At 36.3% G+C, this 21,426-nt stretch overlaps 1 protein-coding gene across 7 annotated transcripts in view; it reads left to right on the top strand.

Annotated features, from left to right (window-relative positions):
- The window catches only part of CHD7 (chromodomain helicase DNA binding protein 7), a 210,996-nt gene extending 199,700 nt beyond the window's left edge, over positions 1-11,296 (top strand). For 6 of the 7 annotated variants that reach the window (XM_058176198.1, XM_058176200.1, XM_058176196.1 and 3 more), the window contains 7 exons: positions 241-398; positions 2,064-2,291; positions 2,588-3,031; positions 4,140-4,361; positions 4,738-4,878; positions 5,339-5,443; positions 6,382-11,296. In XM_058176198.1, coding sequence (XP_058032181.1) covers positions 241-398; positions 2,064-2,291; positions 2,588-3,031; positions 4,140-4,361; positions 4,738-4,878; positions 5,339-5,443; positions 6,382-7,326 — 2,243 coding nt within the window. In that variant the 3' untranslated portion in view covers positions 7,327-11,296. Of the gene's footprint in view, positions 1-240; positions 399-2,063; positions 2,296-2,587; positions 3,032-4,139; positions 4,362-4,737; positions 4,879-5,338; positions 5,444-6,381 lie in introns of all 7 variants that reach the window. The other variant, XM_058176202.1, reaches the window with a different exon arrangement.
- The last annotated feature ends 10,130 nt before the right edge of the window (positions 11,297-21,426 follow it).

Below are 21,426 nucleotides of genomic sequence, written 5' to 3'. Positions count from 1 at the left end.
AATAAAATACCATAAATTTATAAATTTAACTAAAAAAATGTAATTTTTCTAAGATAATTTCTCGGAGTTTTTTCTTCTAACTTCATCTCAGAAATAACATACATTTGTCCATTATGATGTACAGAAAATTCCTAGTATTTAGTTCAATCAAAGCTTTAATGATCGTATACAATTTATTATACTATAAATAACTTCCTAATTGGGGGAACTAAATTTTTGGTGATTGTTATTTCTCAACAGGAATGATTTCTCGGGGTAAGAATTTTGATGAAGAAAGCAATGCATCCCTGAGCACTGCAAGAGATGAAACGCGTGATGGATTTTATATGGAAGATGGAGACCCATCAGTAGCCCAGCTGCTTCATGAAAGAACATTTGCTTTTTCTTTTTGGCCTAAGGTTTGTTCAATATATAACATGATTATTATTTGATTACTGAAAAGTTATCAGCACTGAATAACTTAATAGTGTATATCATAATTCAATTCTGTAAAGCTATAGAGCAGATTCTCTTCAGGAGGGATGAGAGGCACTCAAGAATATGAAGTATTTACAGGTTTGGCTCTCAGCAGCTAAACATATCTGATTTTCTCAACTGAAGAGGATTCAATTAGAGGTATTCTAGCTTTTCTGCATAATAATAGAACAGGAAAATAAAGTAAAATTTCAGACTGAGATTTCCTTTTCTGTTCCCTATCACTTAAGGGATATGTTCTAGGTCTGCTATTCAGAAACCAACAACTTAAAATAAATATTATGGTGTTTCCTAAATGTTGTAATGTAGAAGGATTATATTTTTTTGTTTTTTGTAATCTTAAACAAGGATTAATAGCCTATCTCATGCCTAGCTTTCATTTTTTAAAAATAAAATTCAGAATAGATAAAGTTCTCGTAGTGAAATTGTATTAGGTTCATGTACATCTCAGTTTCTGATTTCACTGGGTGCTAGAGAAAAATAAAGTAGTAAAAGTCTTAAACTTCCTAATCACCATAACGGGGCCATCTGGATTAGGGGAAAATAACCTTGCTATAATAGGCTTATTCCTGGGGAAAACAAGCAGCTGGCTACAGCTGCTGAAATCTGCTGGCAGTTTTTATTCTATTTTGTAGTTTAGTGAAGATTAATCCTATCTGGTTATCAATCGATAATTTCCAAATATTGATAATTACTTTGGACAAATATTTGTGATTCAAGATATTGTTAACTGTGTGTTTCCACAGAAAGTGGCTTAAAATTAATGTATTACTAGTATACAATAAACTTGAAAAAATAATGTAAATCAATATAGTATGGTACAAATGTACAAATAACACTATTAGCACAAAATATAATATGTTCATGTCAATAACAGCACACAAAAACATAATCTTTACAGCATTCACATTTTAAAAACAAATATTATTAGCCAAGTAAATGAACTTTCTTAACAAGAAAAATCAGAAGGGCATTGTATAAAGCATAACCTTAAAAGTTCCAAAAATATGCAATTAAGATTCTAAGTATTTTCTATGCAGCAGTGCTTGTTTTGTATTTGCTTTTATTTTAAGCACACTGTAATTAAATTGTTTCAGTATACATGCTTGAGTGGAACTTGAAGTGATAATGGGTGTGGAATGAGAACTGACATTTATGGGATGTTCCGAGATTGGTACCCTTTTCACAAAGTTGAACTTTATTAATAGTGACACTAATAAAGAACCACTTCCTAGGACAGAATTACAGATGGTGTTGTCTCTGACCTACCTAAGACAAAGTTGTTGAGAGTAAAGATTTTATTATTCATTGTGTAGTAGTTGCACTATTACTTGTCAATTCGGCTTGAGTTTTAAAATGTCTACGTAATAGCAAACGCTCAGGAAAAAATACTGCACATCCAACAGTTTGTTTATTTTGATTACCAACAGCAATAATGTTTGTTCTTCATTTATGGGCATTCAGTTTAATTTCAGGGTGATTGGAAATACTTTTCAGATGCAGAATTTCAATTATAATTACTTTGGATCTAAAATTAGTAAATCTGTTAAACCATACAATAATGCAGATTTTGTATTTCCCTTTTGCAGGATCGAGTAATGATCAACCGATTAGACAGCATCTGTGAAGCAGTGCTGAAGGGAAAGTGGCCAGTAAATAGACGCCAGATGTTTGATTTCCAGGGGCTTATACCGGGGTATACACCAGCAGCTGTGGACAGTCCTCTACAGAAAAGAAGCTTTGCTGAACTCTCCATGGTTGGTCAGGCCAGCATCAGTGGCAGTGAAGATGTCTCTGTGTCGCCTCAGTTATCTAAGGCATGTTTTGTTTAACAAAAAGAAAAGGGCCAAAATAGCAGCAAAAAACACATGTGGCAATAAATTCCACTTTTGCCAGAAAAAATAGATAAAAATAAATAACATTTCTCATTAGACAAAAACCATAATTAATTTATCTAATGTTGGTCAGGCCAAAAAATATTATTGATTGGGACAGTGCCATCATATTATGCTTTTTGCATTTTTCAAAAATGCAGTAAAAATTGAACATATTTCTTTTAAAAAAGCAATGGTAAAATCATTGCTCATAATGATATATGTTAATTTTTCATTAGGAAGATGTACTCAATTTATCAGTTCCACGTCAGCGGAGGAGGCGGAGGAGGAAAATTGAAATTGAGGCTGAAAGGGCAGCCAAGAGGAGAAATTTAATGGAAATGGTTGCCCAATTGCGAGAATCACAGATTGTCTCTGAAAATGGGCAAGAAAAAATTGTAGACTTATCAAAAGCCTCACGGGAGGCAACAAGTTCTACCTCAACTTTTTCAGCTGTTCCTTCAAAGTTTCTGTTATCTACCGTTTCGACACCAGTATCTGATGCCTTTAAAAGTCAAATGGAGCTGCTACAAGCAGGCCTTTCTCGCACACCCACAAGACATCTGCTAAATGGTTCCTTAATTGATGTCGAGCCACCCATGAAAAGGAGAAGAGGAAGAAGGAAAAACGTAGAAGGTCTTGATCTTTTATTTATAAGCGGCAAGCAAGCATCTCTGACAACAGTAAGAAAATATTTCCATTACATTATTTTAAAAAAAGAAAATACAGCATAATTATGATAAACATAGGGCCCAACCTGTGAACCTTATGCATCTCCCTAGCTGTTCCCAGAATTTTACAGAATATATAAGAGAAAATATTTAACTTACTCCTGAAGCATTTTAGAGCTGATTTTTCGTATTTGGAGAAAATCAAAGATATATGTCTCTTCTTAATTCCCATCAAAATGCAAAAAAAGAAAAAAAAACCATTTTGGCAGCAGCTATTCTAAAAATATCACCAGCCATTTTTCCTGAAACCCTTGAAAACCCTTGTTTTTAATTTTTTTATTGGCACCCACTGGGAAATTGCCCATTCCTAATATTGGGGGAGGAGGTATAATGAATGTAGGAAATAAATCTGGAAAATCATGTAGAAATCTTGTGGTATCTTAAATATTAATCAGTTGATTAAAACAGGCTTTTATTCATCATACCTTGCTTCGTCAGATGAGTCACAGAAGATTTACTTGCAAAAGTCTAACATGGCTGCCCGTCTGGAATATTTCACTTAAAACAATGCTTATTGATCACATAGGTCTTTTTAGAATAGAAATTGAAAGTTGTTTGCAGCCAGATGTTTGCAGCCAGGTTCCCATCTAACCATTTAAAATAGAAGAGCGTGAAACTGTGTACAGAACATTTTGGTAACTTAGTGTTACAATACTAGTTATACCCTTCATGATCTAAAAATTTCAAATATGTCCACCAGTCCAAATAAAAGTTGTCTATCCTTACTATATAGCCAGATGTGTCTACTTTAAACCACGAAGATACCAGAATGATTGTCTTTATGTATTTTTTGTCATACATGGCATCATAACATGTTTTTTACTTGCCTCTCCTCCCCTTGCCCATAGAACTGCACAGTATGTATAAGCAATGGTGAAATAGCTATGTACATCTATACATACACTTACAAGTACAAGTATTTACAAGAAGCAATGTCTGTTGTTTGTCATTATTGTTTAAAAGACTAACAGTACTCCCCATTTAAATTAGGTGTTTTATGCATCATTCCTGTTGAATTAGCCATTATGTTGAAAGTTAATAGAATTTTGACTTTCTGCAGGAAGATGCAGAAGTGACCAAAGTGTTTGATGAAGAAATGGAACCTCCTCCAGCAAGAAACATTCCATCTCCTGGGCAACTGGATCCTGATACTCATATTCCTGTCATTAATATAGAAGATGGGACCAGACTAGTGGGAGAAGATGCACCTAAAAACAAGGATTTAATTGAATGGCTTAAACTGCATCCCATGTATACTGTTGATATGCCAAGTTATGTACCAGTAAGTGAATACTCTCCTTCTATTTTATTATTTTACCATTTTATTTATATGTGACAAAAGTTCCTAGGATATTTAAAGAAAACACTTTACAATAAGTAAAATAAGCAAACCAGTTGTAAATATTGAAAGTGTCCAATTATTTTTGTGGTCTCTGACCTATTTGAAAAGCTGAAGCTTGGATCCTTGTTTTGGAATTTTGTTACTCTGTTTATATTATGTATTTGTAAAGTCTTAGTTTAAAAATATTACTGTTAAACATTTAATAGTCTTGATGCTATTGTTAATGTTTATTTCAATGATAAAATATACTGTACATATATTTTTATAAATTAAGCATTCATGTCTAGAAAATAATTGCCCTTTTTCCTTTCTTTAGAAGAGTGCAGATGTGCTGTTTTCCCCATTTCAGAAACCGAAGCAAAAACGGCACAGATGTCGAAATCCTAATAAATTGGATATTAACACCTTAACTGGAGAAGAGAGGGTTCCTGTTGTAAATAAACGGAATGGGAAGAAGGTAATCCACTGACTAATTTCCTCTATGACTACCCATTGTTTCATTTAATTTTCATTTAAATGCTTTTATATTACTTTTCTATAAAATGGCATGCTTCAGTCATCTCAAACATTCTGTATGATTTTGTTTGAAATATCGGTATTGAATCAATAATCTCCTTGGAGATTTTCTGGACAGATCAGCCAGATTGTTTCTAGTTTGGCTTCTTATTTCTCTTAGTTTTTCACATCATTGGATAGGAGAAATCTTGATTCTATTAACATTTTGGATTTTAAATTGCAATATTTTTAAGCTATTTGACAATTTTTTGTACTTTATTAATAATGATTAATAAGTCACTTGTCATATTCAGATTATCAGTGACAGTATGTATAAATAAATAATAGGCTAGTTTTGTTAAACTGCATACATTATGAAATAGAGATCTTTTCTTTAATTAAAATTTAATATATATTACTAGATGGGTGGTGCTATGGCCCCACCAATGAAAGACTTGCCAAGATGGCTGGAAGAAAATCCAGAATTTGCTGTTGCTCCAGATTGGACTGACATTGTGAAGCAGTCTGTAAGTAATAGGGTTTTTTTTAATTACACAGGCAGTTTTATTTATTTATTCAATCTAATTCAATTTTGGTACTATCAAACTCCAGAATTACTTTAGGCCTCTCACAATATTAAAACATTGTGGCACAGTTTAAATGAGGGAACCCAGACTGTACCTAATCTATCAAATTTTACCACCTGCAAAAATTGCAGGATGACAGGCAGTTCTTCAAATAAGTAGGCTCCATGCCTTTTAAGTGAGAACCAGCATTTTGAAATGCACCCAGAAGTATATTGGGTAAACAGTACAGCTTGTTAAACAGGTCAGCATACCACTGCTCAAATTGCTGCAACTGTGGATCAGGTGCAGCTTCTGAACGCATCGGTGACAAAGACATGTGAGACAGTGGAGAACTACGCAATCAAGAAAGCATAAATATCTATGCTTCATGTAACTTTACCATCTCTTTTTCTTTCGTATGACTTATTCATTGGTAAGCTTATTCATAAGTGAAAAACTCAGCACCCATATTTGGATCCCATGTAGTTTCCTCAGGTACACTGTTGATATTTAGGAATGTCATATTTTGGAGTAAAAGAAAACCAGAAGATGTATATAATGCTTCTGCAATGCTTCACACATCTATTTTCCCAATTGAAAAGAATCAGATAGAAAATTTCAGTCATGCTCTTTGGACATTACATCTTGCTTCTCTTACAATTGTGTTCCTTGGATTTAATCTGATGTTAAAAACCCTAGTTTTTTATTAGGGATAACTTTTATAACTCATAGATTTTAAGATCAAAGGTTGACAAATAAGATGAGTAAATGACGCCTTTATTATATACAATTGTGAATCATATAAGCAGCATGATGTAAAATGCTCAGTATAAAGGCATCATTCTAAATGAAAACATAATTGTATGCTTGTGCTTCCCCCCCTCCCCCCCATCATCTAGGGTTTTGTTCCAGAATCCATGTTTGACCGTCTTCTCACAGGTCCCGTGGTGCGGGAAGAGGGTGCAAGCAGAAGAGGGAGAAGGCCAAAAAGTGAAATTGCCAAAGCAGCTGCAGCAGCTGCTGCTGTAGCTTCAACATCGGGAATTAACCCACTGATAATGAACAGTCTGTTCGCTGGAATGGATCTCGCAAGCCTTCAGAATTTACAAAACCTACAATCTCTCCAACTTGCAGGTCTCATGGGCTTCCCTCCAGGACTGGCGACAGCTGCTGCTGCTGCTGGAGGTGATTCTAAAAATCCAGCTGCTATGCTGCCTCTTATGTTGCCAGGTATGGCAGGGTTGCCCAATATGTTTGGACTAGGTGGATTGTTGAATAACCCAATAACAGCTGCTTCTGGAAACACCACTATGGCTTCCAGTCAAGGAGAAAGTGAAGATGGCACTTCAAAAGTAGAAGAAAAGAAGAACGAGAATGAAGAGGACAACAAAGACTCTGAGAAAAGCACAGACGTTGTTTCAGCTACTGACTCTGCAAATGGATCTGTTGGTGCAACTGCTGCTGTGGCCTCTGCTACCACCACAAGCAACACTGGATTGCCTGCCAACCCTCTAACCTTCAATCCTTTCCTTCTGTCAACGATGGCCCCTGGTCTGTTTTACCCTTCTATGTTTCTACCTCCGGGATTGGGAGGATTGACACTACCTGGTTTCCCAGCATTAGCGGGACTTCAGAATGCAGTGGGCTCCAGTGAAGTGAAGGTTACGGATAAAACTGAAGAAGCTGCCTTTAAAGATGAAGAAAATCTAGAGGGCAGCGATGCAGAGGAGAGCCTTGATAAAACTGCAGATTCCTCTGCTTTAGAAGATGAAATAGCACAGGGTGAAGAATTAGACTCACTTGATGGGGGGGATGAAATAGAAAACAATGAAAATGATGAATAAGCAGTACAAGTTACTGTTCAAGTGTTTTAAACTTTTGACAAGTGGTAGTCCTACTGTTTACACTCACAGTTAATGTCCATACTTAGTTTTATAAGCTGTTCTGTAACATAGTGTAGCAAACAAAAAGTCATGTTATACAGATGAGTCAAAAGGTATCTTGGTCATTAAGTATTGTGCAGTGCATTATTTATTATCCCTAGAAGAGATGAAATGGAGAGGTGACCTTATCTTTTTAAGGAAATTGATATAATGCTCTGCTTTTTTTCCTTTTGGTACCATTGGTATTATAAAGCAGCAACTTGTAATAGAGTGGCACTAAATAGAAGGAAGTGCTGCTGAAAGGAAGTATGAAGTTATATATTTAATTATTAATTTTTAATTTTTTGCTGTGAAGGTCAAGATATTTTAACATGCATATCATTCTTACATATCATTTTGACTGTATGGAAGTTCACTCGTGCACAAATGTGCACATGCACACCCACACATATATACACACATTCTCTGACAATCTCCATGATAGTGTGAATGTCTCTCTGTCTTGAGACACAGCAATAATAAGGCAGCTGTTGAATGTGAAGAGTACCTTTTGGAAATTACCCATTGAAAAGGTTCTTGCAGGATAAAACTACAGTTAAATCGTCTCGTGATTTTGTAATGCACTGGTAAAACAATTTTTTTTAAAAATCAGGTACCTTTTTAAATTAAAGGACTTTGTTACTTTAGCCACAAAGCTAAACAGATTACCTCAACTCTAAAGTAGCCTTGAAGTTTACAGACATGACTTTGTAAATGTATTTGTTTTTCTTTTTTTGTGATGTCTTTTTATTCCCCCCACCCCCACCTTGGAAATTGCTATCATGTAAGATAAGATGTAAATTGCTGCCAACTGTAGTAATGATGCTTTTAATAAAAGTGACTCATGATATGTAAGGTGTAATTCCTAGAATATAGTGATCACAACTGATTCATGCTCAACAGAAACAAATATATCACTGCAGTCTTCCCCCTGTATCTTTCTTTACCAGCTTTTCTATCTCCAAATATACTAAATTAGTAGTCTAGGAAAAGACAAGGAAAAAAAACCTGAATTATACTCGTATTGTTCAACCCTTAGTGAAGCTTCAGAAAGATGCACAAAGACCTGCATTACTCCCTCAACATATTTTCAAATGTGTTCTGTGTGTGATAATGTGGTACATTAAAGAACAAAAGGGTAAAAGAAAAATGAGGCTTTGATAGGCATGATATCTAGGTCATTTATCCTTGGTTAATGGGTAGAAAAACACAATACTGTAGTTTGAGGAAGGAACATAAAGGCACTGTGGTGGGCTGTAGATTAATGTCTGTGATGCTAGAAAGCCCTGTCAAACATCCTACAGGAAACTAAAACTGACCCACTTTATAGAACACCTAAGCTGCTTCTGAAATGCTGCTGGTTTGCACCTTTTTATGACCTTGGATAATGTAGCTTTTGAGAGTTATGCCTTCACAGTGCTGTCACCAAAATGAACATATAGCAACCCTGCCATGAAGTTAAAGAGGTAGGCATTTCACCTTGGAAAGAAGAAAGAGAATTCACCAGGATGCTCAGTTCCATTTAGATCAATCCTTTAGACTACTTGAGAATACTGTAATAATTATCAGGAGAACAAAAATAATCATTTACGCTAGCTGTGTATATTTCTTTAGTTCTGCTAATAGTTGCTAATAAAGTTTAATGAGACTATTTTTAAAATAACCAGTTCAGTTAGAATTGAGTGTGGAGAGTGAAAGTGTTGCCATAAACAATGAAAATAAAATAATGAACAGCTAGTAACTAAATATTGTAAGACTGAAAGATATGAATTGCTTGAGTTAGTCCAGATCAAAATGTCATGTTACCTCCATTTCAATAGATCAGAGTAGCTAATACAGGTCAGGATTTTTTTTTCTTCGTACATGCAGTGGACTGTATGTGTTGTTATTGCCTGTCAAACTCACATACGGTGTCTGTTATAAAATTCTAGAAACCAACAGAGGGCCATCAATCTGATTGGGAGTGGCATGCCTTGTATCTATTCATATCTACCTGCTAAATTTTCACTAATGGCTTATTTTCAACAAACTATAGAGTTTATGGCAAAAGTAACACTATAAAATATTATTTGTCTTTGCATAATTTAAAGCATTCTGTTTTATACTGGCAGAAAGTAATTTAATGAAGGTTAATGATATCCCTGGGGAAAGGAGTTTTAATTGTCAAGAGCAAAGGCAATTAAAAAATGGGCACATGCACTATCTGTCTATAGAACATTTTATTTCTGGCTACTGTGTCCATTTCTAAACTCTACAACTTGTCTTACAATGGCCTAAGTTGTCAGTACAAAATAGGTCTCTGCCTATTTTATTAATAAATAGTATTTTTTTTAAAAAAACACCAAACATCTGTGAGAAGACTTTTTTCATGTAGCAAGTACAAAGAGGCCATCCTTTCTGTTGGAAAATCAAGTGAAACTATAGGTCCATGTTTAATGAAAAGAATGTTTTGGTTCCATTGCAAAAAGATTTCATACAGAAAATTTATGGTATATATTTATTTTTGCATATATATTATATGCATAATTTTCCACTTTTCCTTCTTGGACATGTGCATAGAGGAAGCGGTCTGGACATCAGTTTTCTTACAGTGCTGTCTGCTAGTATGCAGGATCATAGATCACTTGCATAGACCAATATCAAATAGATCAGAGGTGTCAAACTTGCATCATCACGGTGGTGGCGTGACATACAACTTTTCCCCTTTGCTAAACTGGGTGTGGGCGTGGCTAGTGTGTGATGCATCCGGCCCACAGGCTGCAATTTTGACAGCCCTGAAATTAGATACATAGAAGGCAAACACCAAAAGTGCCTTACATACTTCCGTACATATATTTGTATGGCAGGCAAGAGAAGCAATACTATTGAACTCCACAGAACATCCTTTTACATACCCATCTCCAAAATTTACATCAATAATTTATAATGTTACCTTATTTGTTTGAAATCTAAGCAAAAAACATGGGAAAAGCAAAGCAAAGGAAGACTGGAATGATGTGGACAGTAGGTAGCATTCTAGCCTATGAGTGTCCAATGGCTCAGTTCACCCATCAGCTATTGATTAATAAAAACTGGCCATGTGGATAAGTGGATCTTTAGCAGAAGTGTAGAAATTTTGAGATAAGGGAAAATGAGATACAGTAGATTTTCTAGCATTGCTTTATCTCTTAAATTTATTTAGAAATTAAAGAAACATCTTGTGGTAGAAGGGTTTAAATATGAAAAAGGCTGTTTCAGAATTGCTGATTCTGAAGTTTGATATGCAGTTTTGGCATGGAACGACCAGAAATTGAAAAGAAATCCATCCCTGTAGAATAATTAAACTTAACAATATATTCCAATATTGACTTACTAAAATTGTAGTGTCTAATTTGCCAATTCACTCTAAATAATTTCCAGATTGGAATCATTTTTTTAATAAACTATGCAACCAAAATGAATTAGCTATCAATATGGAGGTACAAATCTGTATAATTGGCATAGATTATTACAGTACTTGCAATTTGATTACAAATTTGGTTTCAGTGGTATCAGTTTACTACTCATATGCTACAAAGCTTATGTATAAGAATTTGGGCAGAAGTATTTTTTAAATAAAGGAAGTAAGTTCATGCTTTACAAAATCACATTTTGGTATGGAATGTAGGGATGGGAGTGTGCATGTGTGAAAATACTCATCTTTTAGTACTGAGTACCGTGTATATTATATGTACTAAGGAAGAAAATACAAAATTATTTGTACTAAATCTATTCTGATACCTTTTCCCCCTAAAAAATAACCGCAAGGAGGGGAATGGTAGTGTTTGGATAGGAACAGTTCTCAGAGATAAGTAGTTTAACCAATTGCCTTGAACCATTTTTTTTCTCGTGAAAATCACCCTACTGATCAATTAATAGATTACAGAATGAGCTCACAAATGAAATGTATCACTATGAAGACTTCTTTCTGTACTATATTAATATAATTTGGAAATACTGGTATTGGCTTTCTGTTTTTATTCAAACAGTGATATTTATTATTTTAGAAAATGCAAAGAATTGCTGAAGCTTAGCTATGACTACATGTAATTATTAAACTGGTTTAACATAATCAGCAACAAGATTACTGGCCGGCATTCTTTGCCTCTCTCAACCATAAATTGAAGCCCAAATAAATGCATGGTTGTTTTAGTAGCATATCCCACTGGCTGCATTCACAAAGTACACTTAACCTGTTACTGATTAGCTTCATTTTGGGATTTGTAGAATACATTGAACCATGAATTAACTAAATGAGTTTGGATACACATAATGCTAAGCCACAAAAAAACAACAACACCCAAACCTAAGCCATTAGTGAAGCTTGTTGAGTTGTTCAAATGCATCTACTCTGTTTTCCTTATTTGATTAAGTTGTGTAAACATGCCCAATTAAATTAAATATTTTTCATCTTAGGTTAGTTTCACAACTGTAAAGGCACCCATAATTTTGCTATCACACAAGTAATGTACTGGATTGTTCACATTCTTGACTTTGCAAAACTGGAGATTTAATGGAATAGAACTCCCTGGTTCTTATTCTCCTGAGCCTACTTTTTATGTCTTTCTGAATTTTTGTGTTTTCTGAATTTTTTTTTATTATTTTTTTTTGGGGGGGGGATTGGACCACAGAAGAAAACTTGCAAAACTTACCAGATGGTACTCCAGAATGGCTTAACTAAACAGTTAATGCATAACAAGGGTCACAATGTGAAAAAGAAAATTAAGAATCCCTGCTCCAAAATGAATCCTTTTCTGATACTGAAAACAAAAAGCGCACTCAGCTTTATTGATGTAGTGATGTGTTTGTGTTAGTGGCCGCTTGGGCTGAACACCAATTTACAGTGTGACCTTCAATGAACCAGCATTTTTCTTAAAGGCTGCCTGGAGAGCCATGACAGATTACATCAGCCTAATTCGTTTCCAGATATGTTCAGCTCTTTTAGACAAAGGAGAAGCCAGCACTACCTCCAAAGCTTTAAGTGGTAAATTCACAACTGGACTTTCTGATGTAATTGCCATTATTTCTCTCAGTTGATCAGTCCTCAACATTCTTCAAGAAAGCTGGCCATCTGCCAGTTATGTATGGCGAATGGAGACTTCAGATGATGAACGCAGAGGTCACTACAAAGGCCTATGTTTATACACAAGTGTGCTGACCTACATTACGTTTATGTTTAAAATGTATGTTTTGGCATTCATAACTACTTTAGAAATGCTTAAATAAATTTTAAATGTGCAAAATATGCCATTTTAATTATATATAAAGTATTTCAAAAATAAAAAAATATGCAGCATATAAACAATGAAAACAAAGGCATAAGCCAGGAATGGAGAATTCTATGGTATCATACAAGTTAAACAAACACTAGAATTGAGTGTATTAAAAACATTCATATGCTTAGACAAATAAAATAGTTTTTGTTCTGATCCCTGAGAAGTAGCAAAACAGGTACCAGTTGTTCTGCCCTTGGAGGTCATCCTTGCGAAGGCTTTCTAGCAGCTACCTGCTGGACCTCAGCATGATGGAAATTTGCAGCAAGGGATCTGATGATAGCGTGTGTAGGAATAAACACAGAAGTATTTTCTCACAGACTGATTCAAAGCAGTGAAAGCTTGCTAGCACCTTAAATTTGTATCAGAAATTATTTGTGCATACAAAGACAGCGTACAACTGGTATAAGATGTTCCTAACCTCTAGTTGTGGTGCTTTCCAGTCTTATTTTATAATACCTGAAATTTCCAGTCTGTCTTCAAGAATATCTATAAAAAATATAGCGACATGTATAGTATCACTTGATGTACAGAAGACTATAACTGAGACATTTCTTTGTAGCTGGGATGAAAACCTGGTTATGTATCCTGAGCACTTCCTCTTGTAAAATATCTTTCACGAATTGACACCAGACCCTACCTTCCCTTTTTTGCATTACTTCCATAGTGCTACCAGTTTTAGAACTGTGTGGAATAACTGTCAAATCAGATAATTTTTTTGGTAATAAATAAATTGAGTGAGTTACAGTTTAAAAAATACATGGAAAAAAATTCACAGCCAACAAGGAGAGCATGACTCCAAACATCTACAATAGAAGAGGGCATCACTGTTACTCTGTCCCCAAGGTCTGGTAGAATTGTCAGTTCTTCAAGTATTTCTGAAACAACATAGAAAATAGCATCTTCGTGATTCTCTAGGGATACATCATTCTACTACTGTCGAAGTGCTGTCCCGGTGTCTGGAAGCCGTACGGGTCTGGATGGGGAGAAACAGGCTCAAGCTCAACCCCTCCAAGACGGAGTGGCTGTGGATGCCGGCATCCCGGTAAAGTCAGCTGCAACTGTGGCTGACTGTTGGGGGCAAGTCACTGGCCCCGATGGAGAGGGTGCACAACTTAGACGTTCTCCTGGATGGGCGGTTGTCTTTTGAAGAACATTTGACAACCGTCTCCAGGAGAGCTTTTCATCAGGTACGCCTGATCCGCCAGTTGCGCCCCTTTCTTGACCGGGATTCCCTATGCACAGTCACTCATGCTATTGTTACCTCTCGCCTGGACTACTGCAATGCTCTCTACATGGGGCTCCCCTTGAAGAGCACCCGAAGGCTCCAGTTGGTCCAGAATGCAGCTGCGCGGGTGGTAGAGGGAGCCACTCGTGGCTCCCATATAACACCACTCCTGCGCAAGCTGCACTGGATGCCTGTGGTCTTCAAGGTGCTGGTTACCACCTTTAAAGCGCTCCATGGCTTACGACCGGGTTACTTACGGGACCGCCTACTGCCACCGTTTGCCTCCCACCGACCCGTGCGCTCTCACAGAGAGGACTCTTCAGGGTACCGTCAGCCAAGCAATGTCGGCTGGCGGCCCCCAGGGGAAGGGCCTTCTCTGTGGGGGCTCCCACCCATTATTACTAGGCAGGTGCTGTAACAGTTGGAAGTCTTAATTTCCTCATTTTAGGACCAATGTTTTTACAGCTTTTCATGTCATTTTGAGAGTGCTGGCCACTGTTTAATTGTGAGTGTCCTTTAATTGTCTAAAACACATGGACATACAATCTTCCTTCTGGAAACTCTCTCCAGCTGAAAGTAACAGGACAGATTTGCAATTCCTGGTCTCTTGTTTGGATGACAACTGAGTACTCGCTGTGTATTTATATACCATCAAAAAGACTACATATAAGACTGTATACCATCAAAAAGACCGTATATTGAAAAACACAGAGCAGACCTAAATTTACAGTTACTATTTTCTTCTTCCTAGTATTATTCCCATGCTATGGCAGGGCCCGCTTGTTGGCAAAGCTGTTTTCATTTGGTTTGAACCTGGCCACTTTCAGGAGTGACGCCAAGTATTTAATGGGTGGATAGATCACATCAAGGCGCACAGTTACTGAGTCTATTACTATAAAACTCCAATACAGCTAGAAATAGGTAACAGGTAATCTGTATGTTGGACTTCTTCGTTTTAAAATATAAGACCCTCTTAGTTGTTGGCTCAATGGTACTCAAAATGGTACTCAATGGTACTCAAAAAAATTTGCTCTTTATAGCTTTTTAGTGAAAAGCACAATACATTCTGTTTAGAACTAATAACTAGCTTAATAATTAGTATTTATGTTAGGTCAAGTGCTTTCTTTCTAAAAGGCCTTTTCTTTATTTCAATGACATTTATTCCCTCATTATAAACAATTTATTTGCTCATTATAAACAAATAAAAATAATAGTTCCTTCCTCCATTTACAGGTAGTCTTCAATTTACAATCACAATAGGGTTTGGAAAATTCATCATTAAGTGGTGCAGTTAAGTGAGGTATCATGTGACTTTTTTGCCCTTTTAATTTATGAAAAAGAGATGTATAAACACAATTTGTGATACCTGCTAGCTTTACCCTGAGGTAAAAGGGGTGGCCAATAAATTTTATAAATAAATGAATAAAATTCTTTTCTGCCATATTATGTGATTCTCATTTGTTTCAAACTCTAAAGAAACATTTGCAGTTGTCAAGTAATTAGAGAAAGGCACGTTTTCCCTTTGCCAAAGATAGAAGAACTCTTTCAGGTCTTCAGCAATGCTGCAATTGAAGCTTCACTTGTTTTTTCATGTGTGATCTATGTAAAAAAAATGTCTCACCATTGTGGTTTCATATTGACTTTTTTTTAATTGAAAAACATTTTCCCCCTTCCCCCCCCCCCCACAAAACCCCCTTCCCCCCTCCCTTCACCCCCCCCCCCTGCTTCCCGGGTCAATCACAAGGTATTGTTATACATAAACCAAACATAGAGTAAAATTTTCCCTTCTAATCCAATTAACCTCATCCAAATCTTTTCATTTTCTAACCTCCCCCATTATATAAAATAATACTTCCTAATTATTCAAAGGCAATCTGATATTTCTTAATCTGATATCTGTTTTGTAAATAATCAATCCATTTTTTCCATTCAATTAAATATCTTTCCTGCGTATTGTCTTTCAAAAAAGCTGAGATTTTAGCCATATTGATTTTTTTGACCATACCTTGTAGATACCCCTGCTTGGTAACAATACAGAAGTGATTTGCCATTGCAATCTTACAGGTTGGTTTTTGAAGACTTGTTTTTTTTAAAAAAAAAAGAATAAGGGAAATTAGTGAGTAGTGAGAAAAGAAAATAGTAAAAAAAAGCAATTGGAAATGTAGAAAGGAAAAATAAAGGAAATGGGGGAAGGATTATAAATTTATATCTTATAAACATTTTAGTCTTTATTCTTATTTTGTTATATTTTATTCTCTTTCTCTAAGGTTACATCTTTCTTTCTTTTATCTATCTATATCAATTTATCATTTATTTACCCTTTCTAATCTTCAAACTTATAAATCAGTAATTCATTTTTCTCTTTTTTCAGCGAAAAGTCCATAACAGGTTCTAGTCATAATAAATGCAGCTGTTAATTTGGTCATCTCTGCTAGTTTTTTATCTCCACCAACCATTCCTCCATTGAGGGTATTTCGAAGCCTTTTCGTTTTTGCACATACTGAATTTATTTTATTTATTTATTTATTTATTATTTAGATTTTTATACCGCCCTTCTCCCAAAGGACTCAGGGCGGTGTACAGCCAGATTAAAAAACAGTACAATATACAAATTAAAACAAATATTAAAATAACATATTCTATAAATGGCCGAAAATTTAAAACTATCAAATTTGACCCATAAAATTCATAAAATACCCCAATTAAAATTATTAAAATTCAAAAGTTTAAAAAATTAAGCCAGTCCTGCTTGGATAAATAAGTGCGTTTTCAATTCATGGCGAAAGGTCCGAAGGTCAGGTAATTGACGCAAACCAGGGGGAAGTTAGTTCCAGAGGGTAGGTGCTCCAACAGAGAAGGCCCTTCCCCTGGGGGCCACCAGCCAACATTGCTTGGCGGACGGCACCCTGAGAAGACCCTCTCTGTGTGAGCGTACGGGTCGGTGGGAGGCATAAGGTAACAGCAGGCGGTCCTGTAAGTACCCGGGCCCTAAGCCATGGAGTGCTTTAAAGGTGGTAACCAACACCTTGAAGCGCACCCGAAAGACCACAGGTAGCCGGTGCAGACTGCGCAGGAGTGGTGTTACACGGGAGCAACGTGTGGCTCCCTCAATCACCCGCGCAGCTGCATTCTGAACTAACTGAAGCCTCCAAGTGCATTTCGGGGTAGCCCCATGTAGAGAGCATTGCAATAATCCAGACGAGAAGTGACAAGAGCGTGAGTGACCGTGCATAAGGCATCCTGGTCAAGGAAGGGGCGCAACTGGCGAACCAGGCGGACCTGGTAAAAAGCTCTCCTGAAGACGGCCACCAAATGGTCTTCAAACGACAGCCGTCCATCCAGGAGAATGCCCAAGTTGCGCACCCTTTCTGTTGGGGCCAATGACTCACCCCCAACAGTCAGCTGTGGTTGCAGCTGACTGTACCGGGGTGCCGGCATCCACAGCCACTCCGTCTTGGAGGGAGTATGTTTCTCCCCATCCAGACCCGTACAGCTTACAAATAGTACGTAATAGTAGAATCCAGACCCGTACGGCTTACGAATAGTACTCTTGTAGCAATAATCCAATGTGAAAATAAGCTACCATGGCTCTTTACTAATTAATACCAACCAAAGGGGGGTGGGGAGAAATCTAGTTTCAACTGAATGTGAAAATGACCAAGTTGTCCACATTTTCATTTGAAGTACTTTTATACATTACAGATAACTCTTTTGAGTCATACATCTCAAAATATAGAATTAATTTTTAAGATATAACATGTGAATTACTATCCTTTTAATCACATATTTTTTTAGCGTACCATCAATATGTTATGTCCCAAGTATTTAGATCATTTTATCATACACTTTTTCACTTCTTCTTTTCAAATTTTAATAAAAATTTATACAGTTAAGCTTTAAAATGTATTTTACATTTTAGCTTGATGAACTACATGTTCATCAATTATACATCGAATGATGTATATTTTAAATTCTGTCTTCTGATGCTCAAATCCAAGTGTTCTATTATCTACCTTCAATCTTTCTCGAACCGTGCATATGGAATCACTGAAAATTAAATCCCTTCTTGATAAAGCATTATTACAGAAATTCTTCCCAACAATGTCAATTGTAATTTGTCTCATTTTATTATATTCTTCTTAATTTCATTCCATGACTTAATATTACTATTCTGGTATAATGTACAATTTATATTGGTTATAATAATGCTATATTATTTCACTTTTTCTCAAACTCATCCTAGGTTAAAACAGTAGACTTTGCTCTTTCTCTGCCATCCATAGAGTTAATGTGAAATCCTTCCTATAAAATATCCTTACTCCAAATAAATTGAGGCATTTTCCCTAGACAATTCTGTTAAATTAGAAGGATGCTCTGGTTTCTAGGAATTGCACCAGCTGTTCTGTCTCTCCCCTGCCCACCTTCCTGGCAATGTTTCTTTTTTATCTTTTAAAAATTCAGTGCAAACAAATCCAGCAGGTAAAACTTTCTTTTAATTTGCAAGCTTTTCTTCACTTTCTTTTCTTTGCAAGCTTTTCTTCACTTTCTTTAGTACTGAACAAAAATGTGTACAAGTGATATGCTTAATGGGACAGGAAGGGGAAGGGGAGTCTGTTGTTAATTAATTTGTTGCATATTACATATTACATATTATTGCATATAGTATTTATTCCTAAATAAAAATATTCAAAAATACAAATAAATATATTTATTCAAAAATATGGCTCAAGGTGACCTCATCTAAAATAAAAGTTGAACCACAGCTGAGCCAAACCAATCACCAAAGAAGAGCAATTTTACCTTGCAGAGATTTAATCTGAGTTTATTTCAACCAATTTAGTTCTCACCGCTTCCAAGGATTGGACAGGACTTCAACATCCTTTGCCTTATCTGAAGGCTGATAAACAATGGTGTATCTTCATCATATAGTTGAAACATACTCCAAGAATACAGACGGATACTGATGATACATTACGCCAAGTAGCTTCCCTAAGATTTTAAATAACTTGATGGAGAGAGCTTGGGTACATGATACTCCCTATTGGTTGCAATCAACTACTATTCCAAGACCTTTTTCACAATAATCATCAATAAATATTCCTATTTTATACCTATGTACTTGATTCTTGTTTCCTGTGTGAAAATGTAGATGTCTCGGTAAAATTTCAATATTATTTTTCAGCACATTTCTCAAGATATCAAGATAACTTTGAATGTCATTTCTGTGGAGTTCTTCGTTCCTCTCGGAGCTTGGTTATATGCTTGCAGTCATTTCATTACCCAACTAGGCAAAATTATCCCTTTTATCCCTTTGAGTACTAAAAGAGCAGTGAAAACAGAATCTTCAGAAATGGATGATGTTCTTCCACCCTCAGCTAACTGAGAGAACATGTTTGCCAGCTTTGATTCAAAACCGTTGTTTTCTTATTTGAGTTCTCCTGAGCTTCTTAAAGAGGATGATCTCCATCACTTCATTCCATCATAGCAGCAGTTCCAACTGCAGTTGTCTGCAGAGCCAACTCCACACCTTTCATCTAGGGGTTTCATCTGGGTTGAAAGGCTGCTGGGTTCTCTACTTGGCAGTTCTGATTTTTTAATAATCTTGCTGTTGACCCAACAATGGTCCCTTAAGTCAAATTAACTATCCTCAACCCTGAAAACTCATATTCCATTCAACTGTTACATCTCACAATGAGAACCCATTCAGTGTTTGACTATAATGGATGAAGCATGGTCCCCTTGCTTTCCCATCCTCTGGCCACAGTACAGCAAAGTCTCCTTTCCCTTTCCTTGAGCTGCAAGGAAGAACCATTGTCAATTTGTTTCTGTAAAGCTGAATTATCAGTTCTTCAGTGTTATAAAGTTTCCACGAACCAAATGAAAAAAAAAGAATGTTTCCCCTATTGCTTTGATTATTATACCATTAGACTACAATGGAACCATATAGAGAAAAAAGAAAAAAAGCAAAGATCTGCTTTAATGTCAAAGAAGATAATGTGGGACTACTGTGTGTGTGTGTGTGTGTGTGTGTGTGTGTGTGTGTGTGTGTGTGTGTAAAGGTGTCTATGTGTGCATACAATTTGGAAAGCAAAGGAAAGGAGCACAGAGGATAATGATGAAGGAACAATCCCTAAAGAAAAAGCAGATATTCATAGATCACCATCTAGCAAGGATTACCTTCCCAGTATGGATAGAAAGAGCAGGAAGCAATTGAACAACCAATCAGGTCTTGTACTGGCCACAGTTAAACCAAACACCACCCCAGCTGCATTGCCAATGTCCTGCAATCCAGATTGGAATTTTTTGAGGGGAGGGGGTTAGGCAGCAGCTGGGAGCAGCACAAAAGACAAGCAGCTGCAGCGAGCAATTCTTTCTGGCAGAACAGAACACATGTAGCAGATTTCCTGATGAACTGGAGGGAGAAAGAAGTCCATCTTCTCATAGTAATGGGGCATTTCCTTCTTAAAACAATGATCATTCACATCTAATTATGAACTTGAGGACCTATCACTTTCTAAACAAAGCCTCAGAAAATTTTCAGTAACAATTTCTATCGATTTATGAGGCTTCCTTGATATTTTAAAACACGGGAGGTAAACCTATAACCGATGAACTGCAGGCTGCCTCCAGCACCTCTTCTGCCACCTTGACAGACCACAAACACAAAAGAAGAATTGCCTCAGCAGTTTGTTTGTCATCTACAACATGTGAGGACTGTAACAGTCACTATATAGAAGAACTATAAGGCTGATAATAACTATAAGAACTATAAGGCCATAATAAAGATATTTGATTTGATCTTAAAAACCTATTAGCAGTCAGAAGACATAGTAAAATGTCTTCAAATGTCTAGGTTTTATCATATGCAAGAACTAAAATGGACAGCTAACATCAAAAATGTCATCAAAAAAGCGCAACAAAGATTGTTCTTTCTGCACCAACTCAGAAAACTCTAACTGCCCAAGGAGCTGCTGACAGTTATACAGAAGAATTATTGAGTCTGTCATCTGCACCTCTATAATTGTCTGGTTTGGTTCTGCAACCCAACAAGACAGACACAGACTTCAGAGGATCATCAGAAGTGCAGAAAAAACAATTGCTACCAACCTGCCTTCCATTGAGATCTGTATACTGCACGAGTCAAAAAGAGGGCTGTGAAAATATTTACAGACCCCTCACATCCTGGACATAAACTGTTTCAACTCCTACCCTCAAAACAATGCTAAAGAGCACTGCACACCAGAACAACTAGACACAAGAACAGTTTCTTCCCAAACGCCATCACTCTGCTAAACAAATAATTCCCTCAACACTGTCAAACTAATACTAGATCTGCACTACTATTAATCTTCTCATCGTTCCCATCATCCATCTTCTTCCACTTTTGACTGTATGACTGTAACTTTGTTGCTTGTATCCTTACGATTTATATTGATATTGATTGGTTCCTGATTGCTTATTTGTACCCTATGACCAGGGGTGAAATGCTCCTGGTTCGGACTG

The sequence above is a fragment of the Ahaetulla prasina genome, chromosome 3 (assembly GCF_028640845.1).
Source record: "Ahaetulla prasina isolate Xishuangbanna chromosome 3, ASM2864084v1, whole genome shotgun sequence".
Lineage (NCBI taxonomy): Eukaryota > Metazoa > Chordata > Lepidosauria > Squamata > Colubridae > Ahaetulla > Ahaetulla prasina.
The sequence above is the reverse complement of the archived record's forward strand: the minus strand, read 5'-3'. Positions and strand labels throughout refer to the sequence as shown.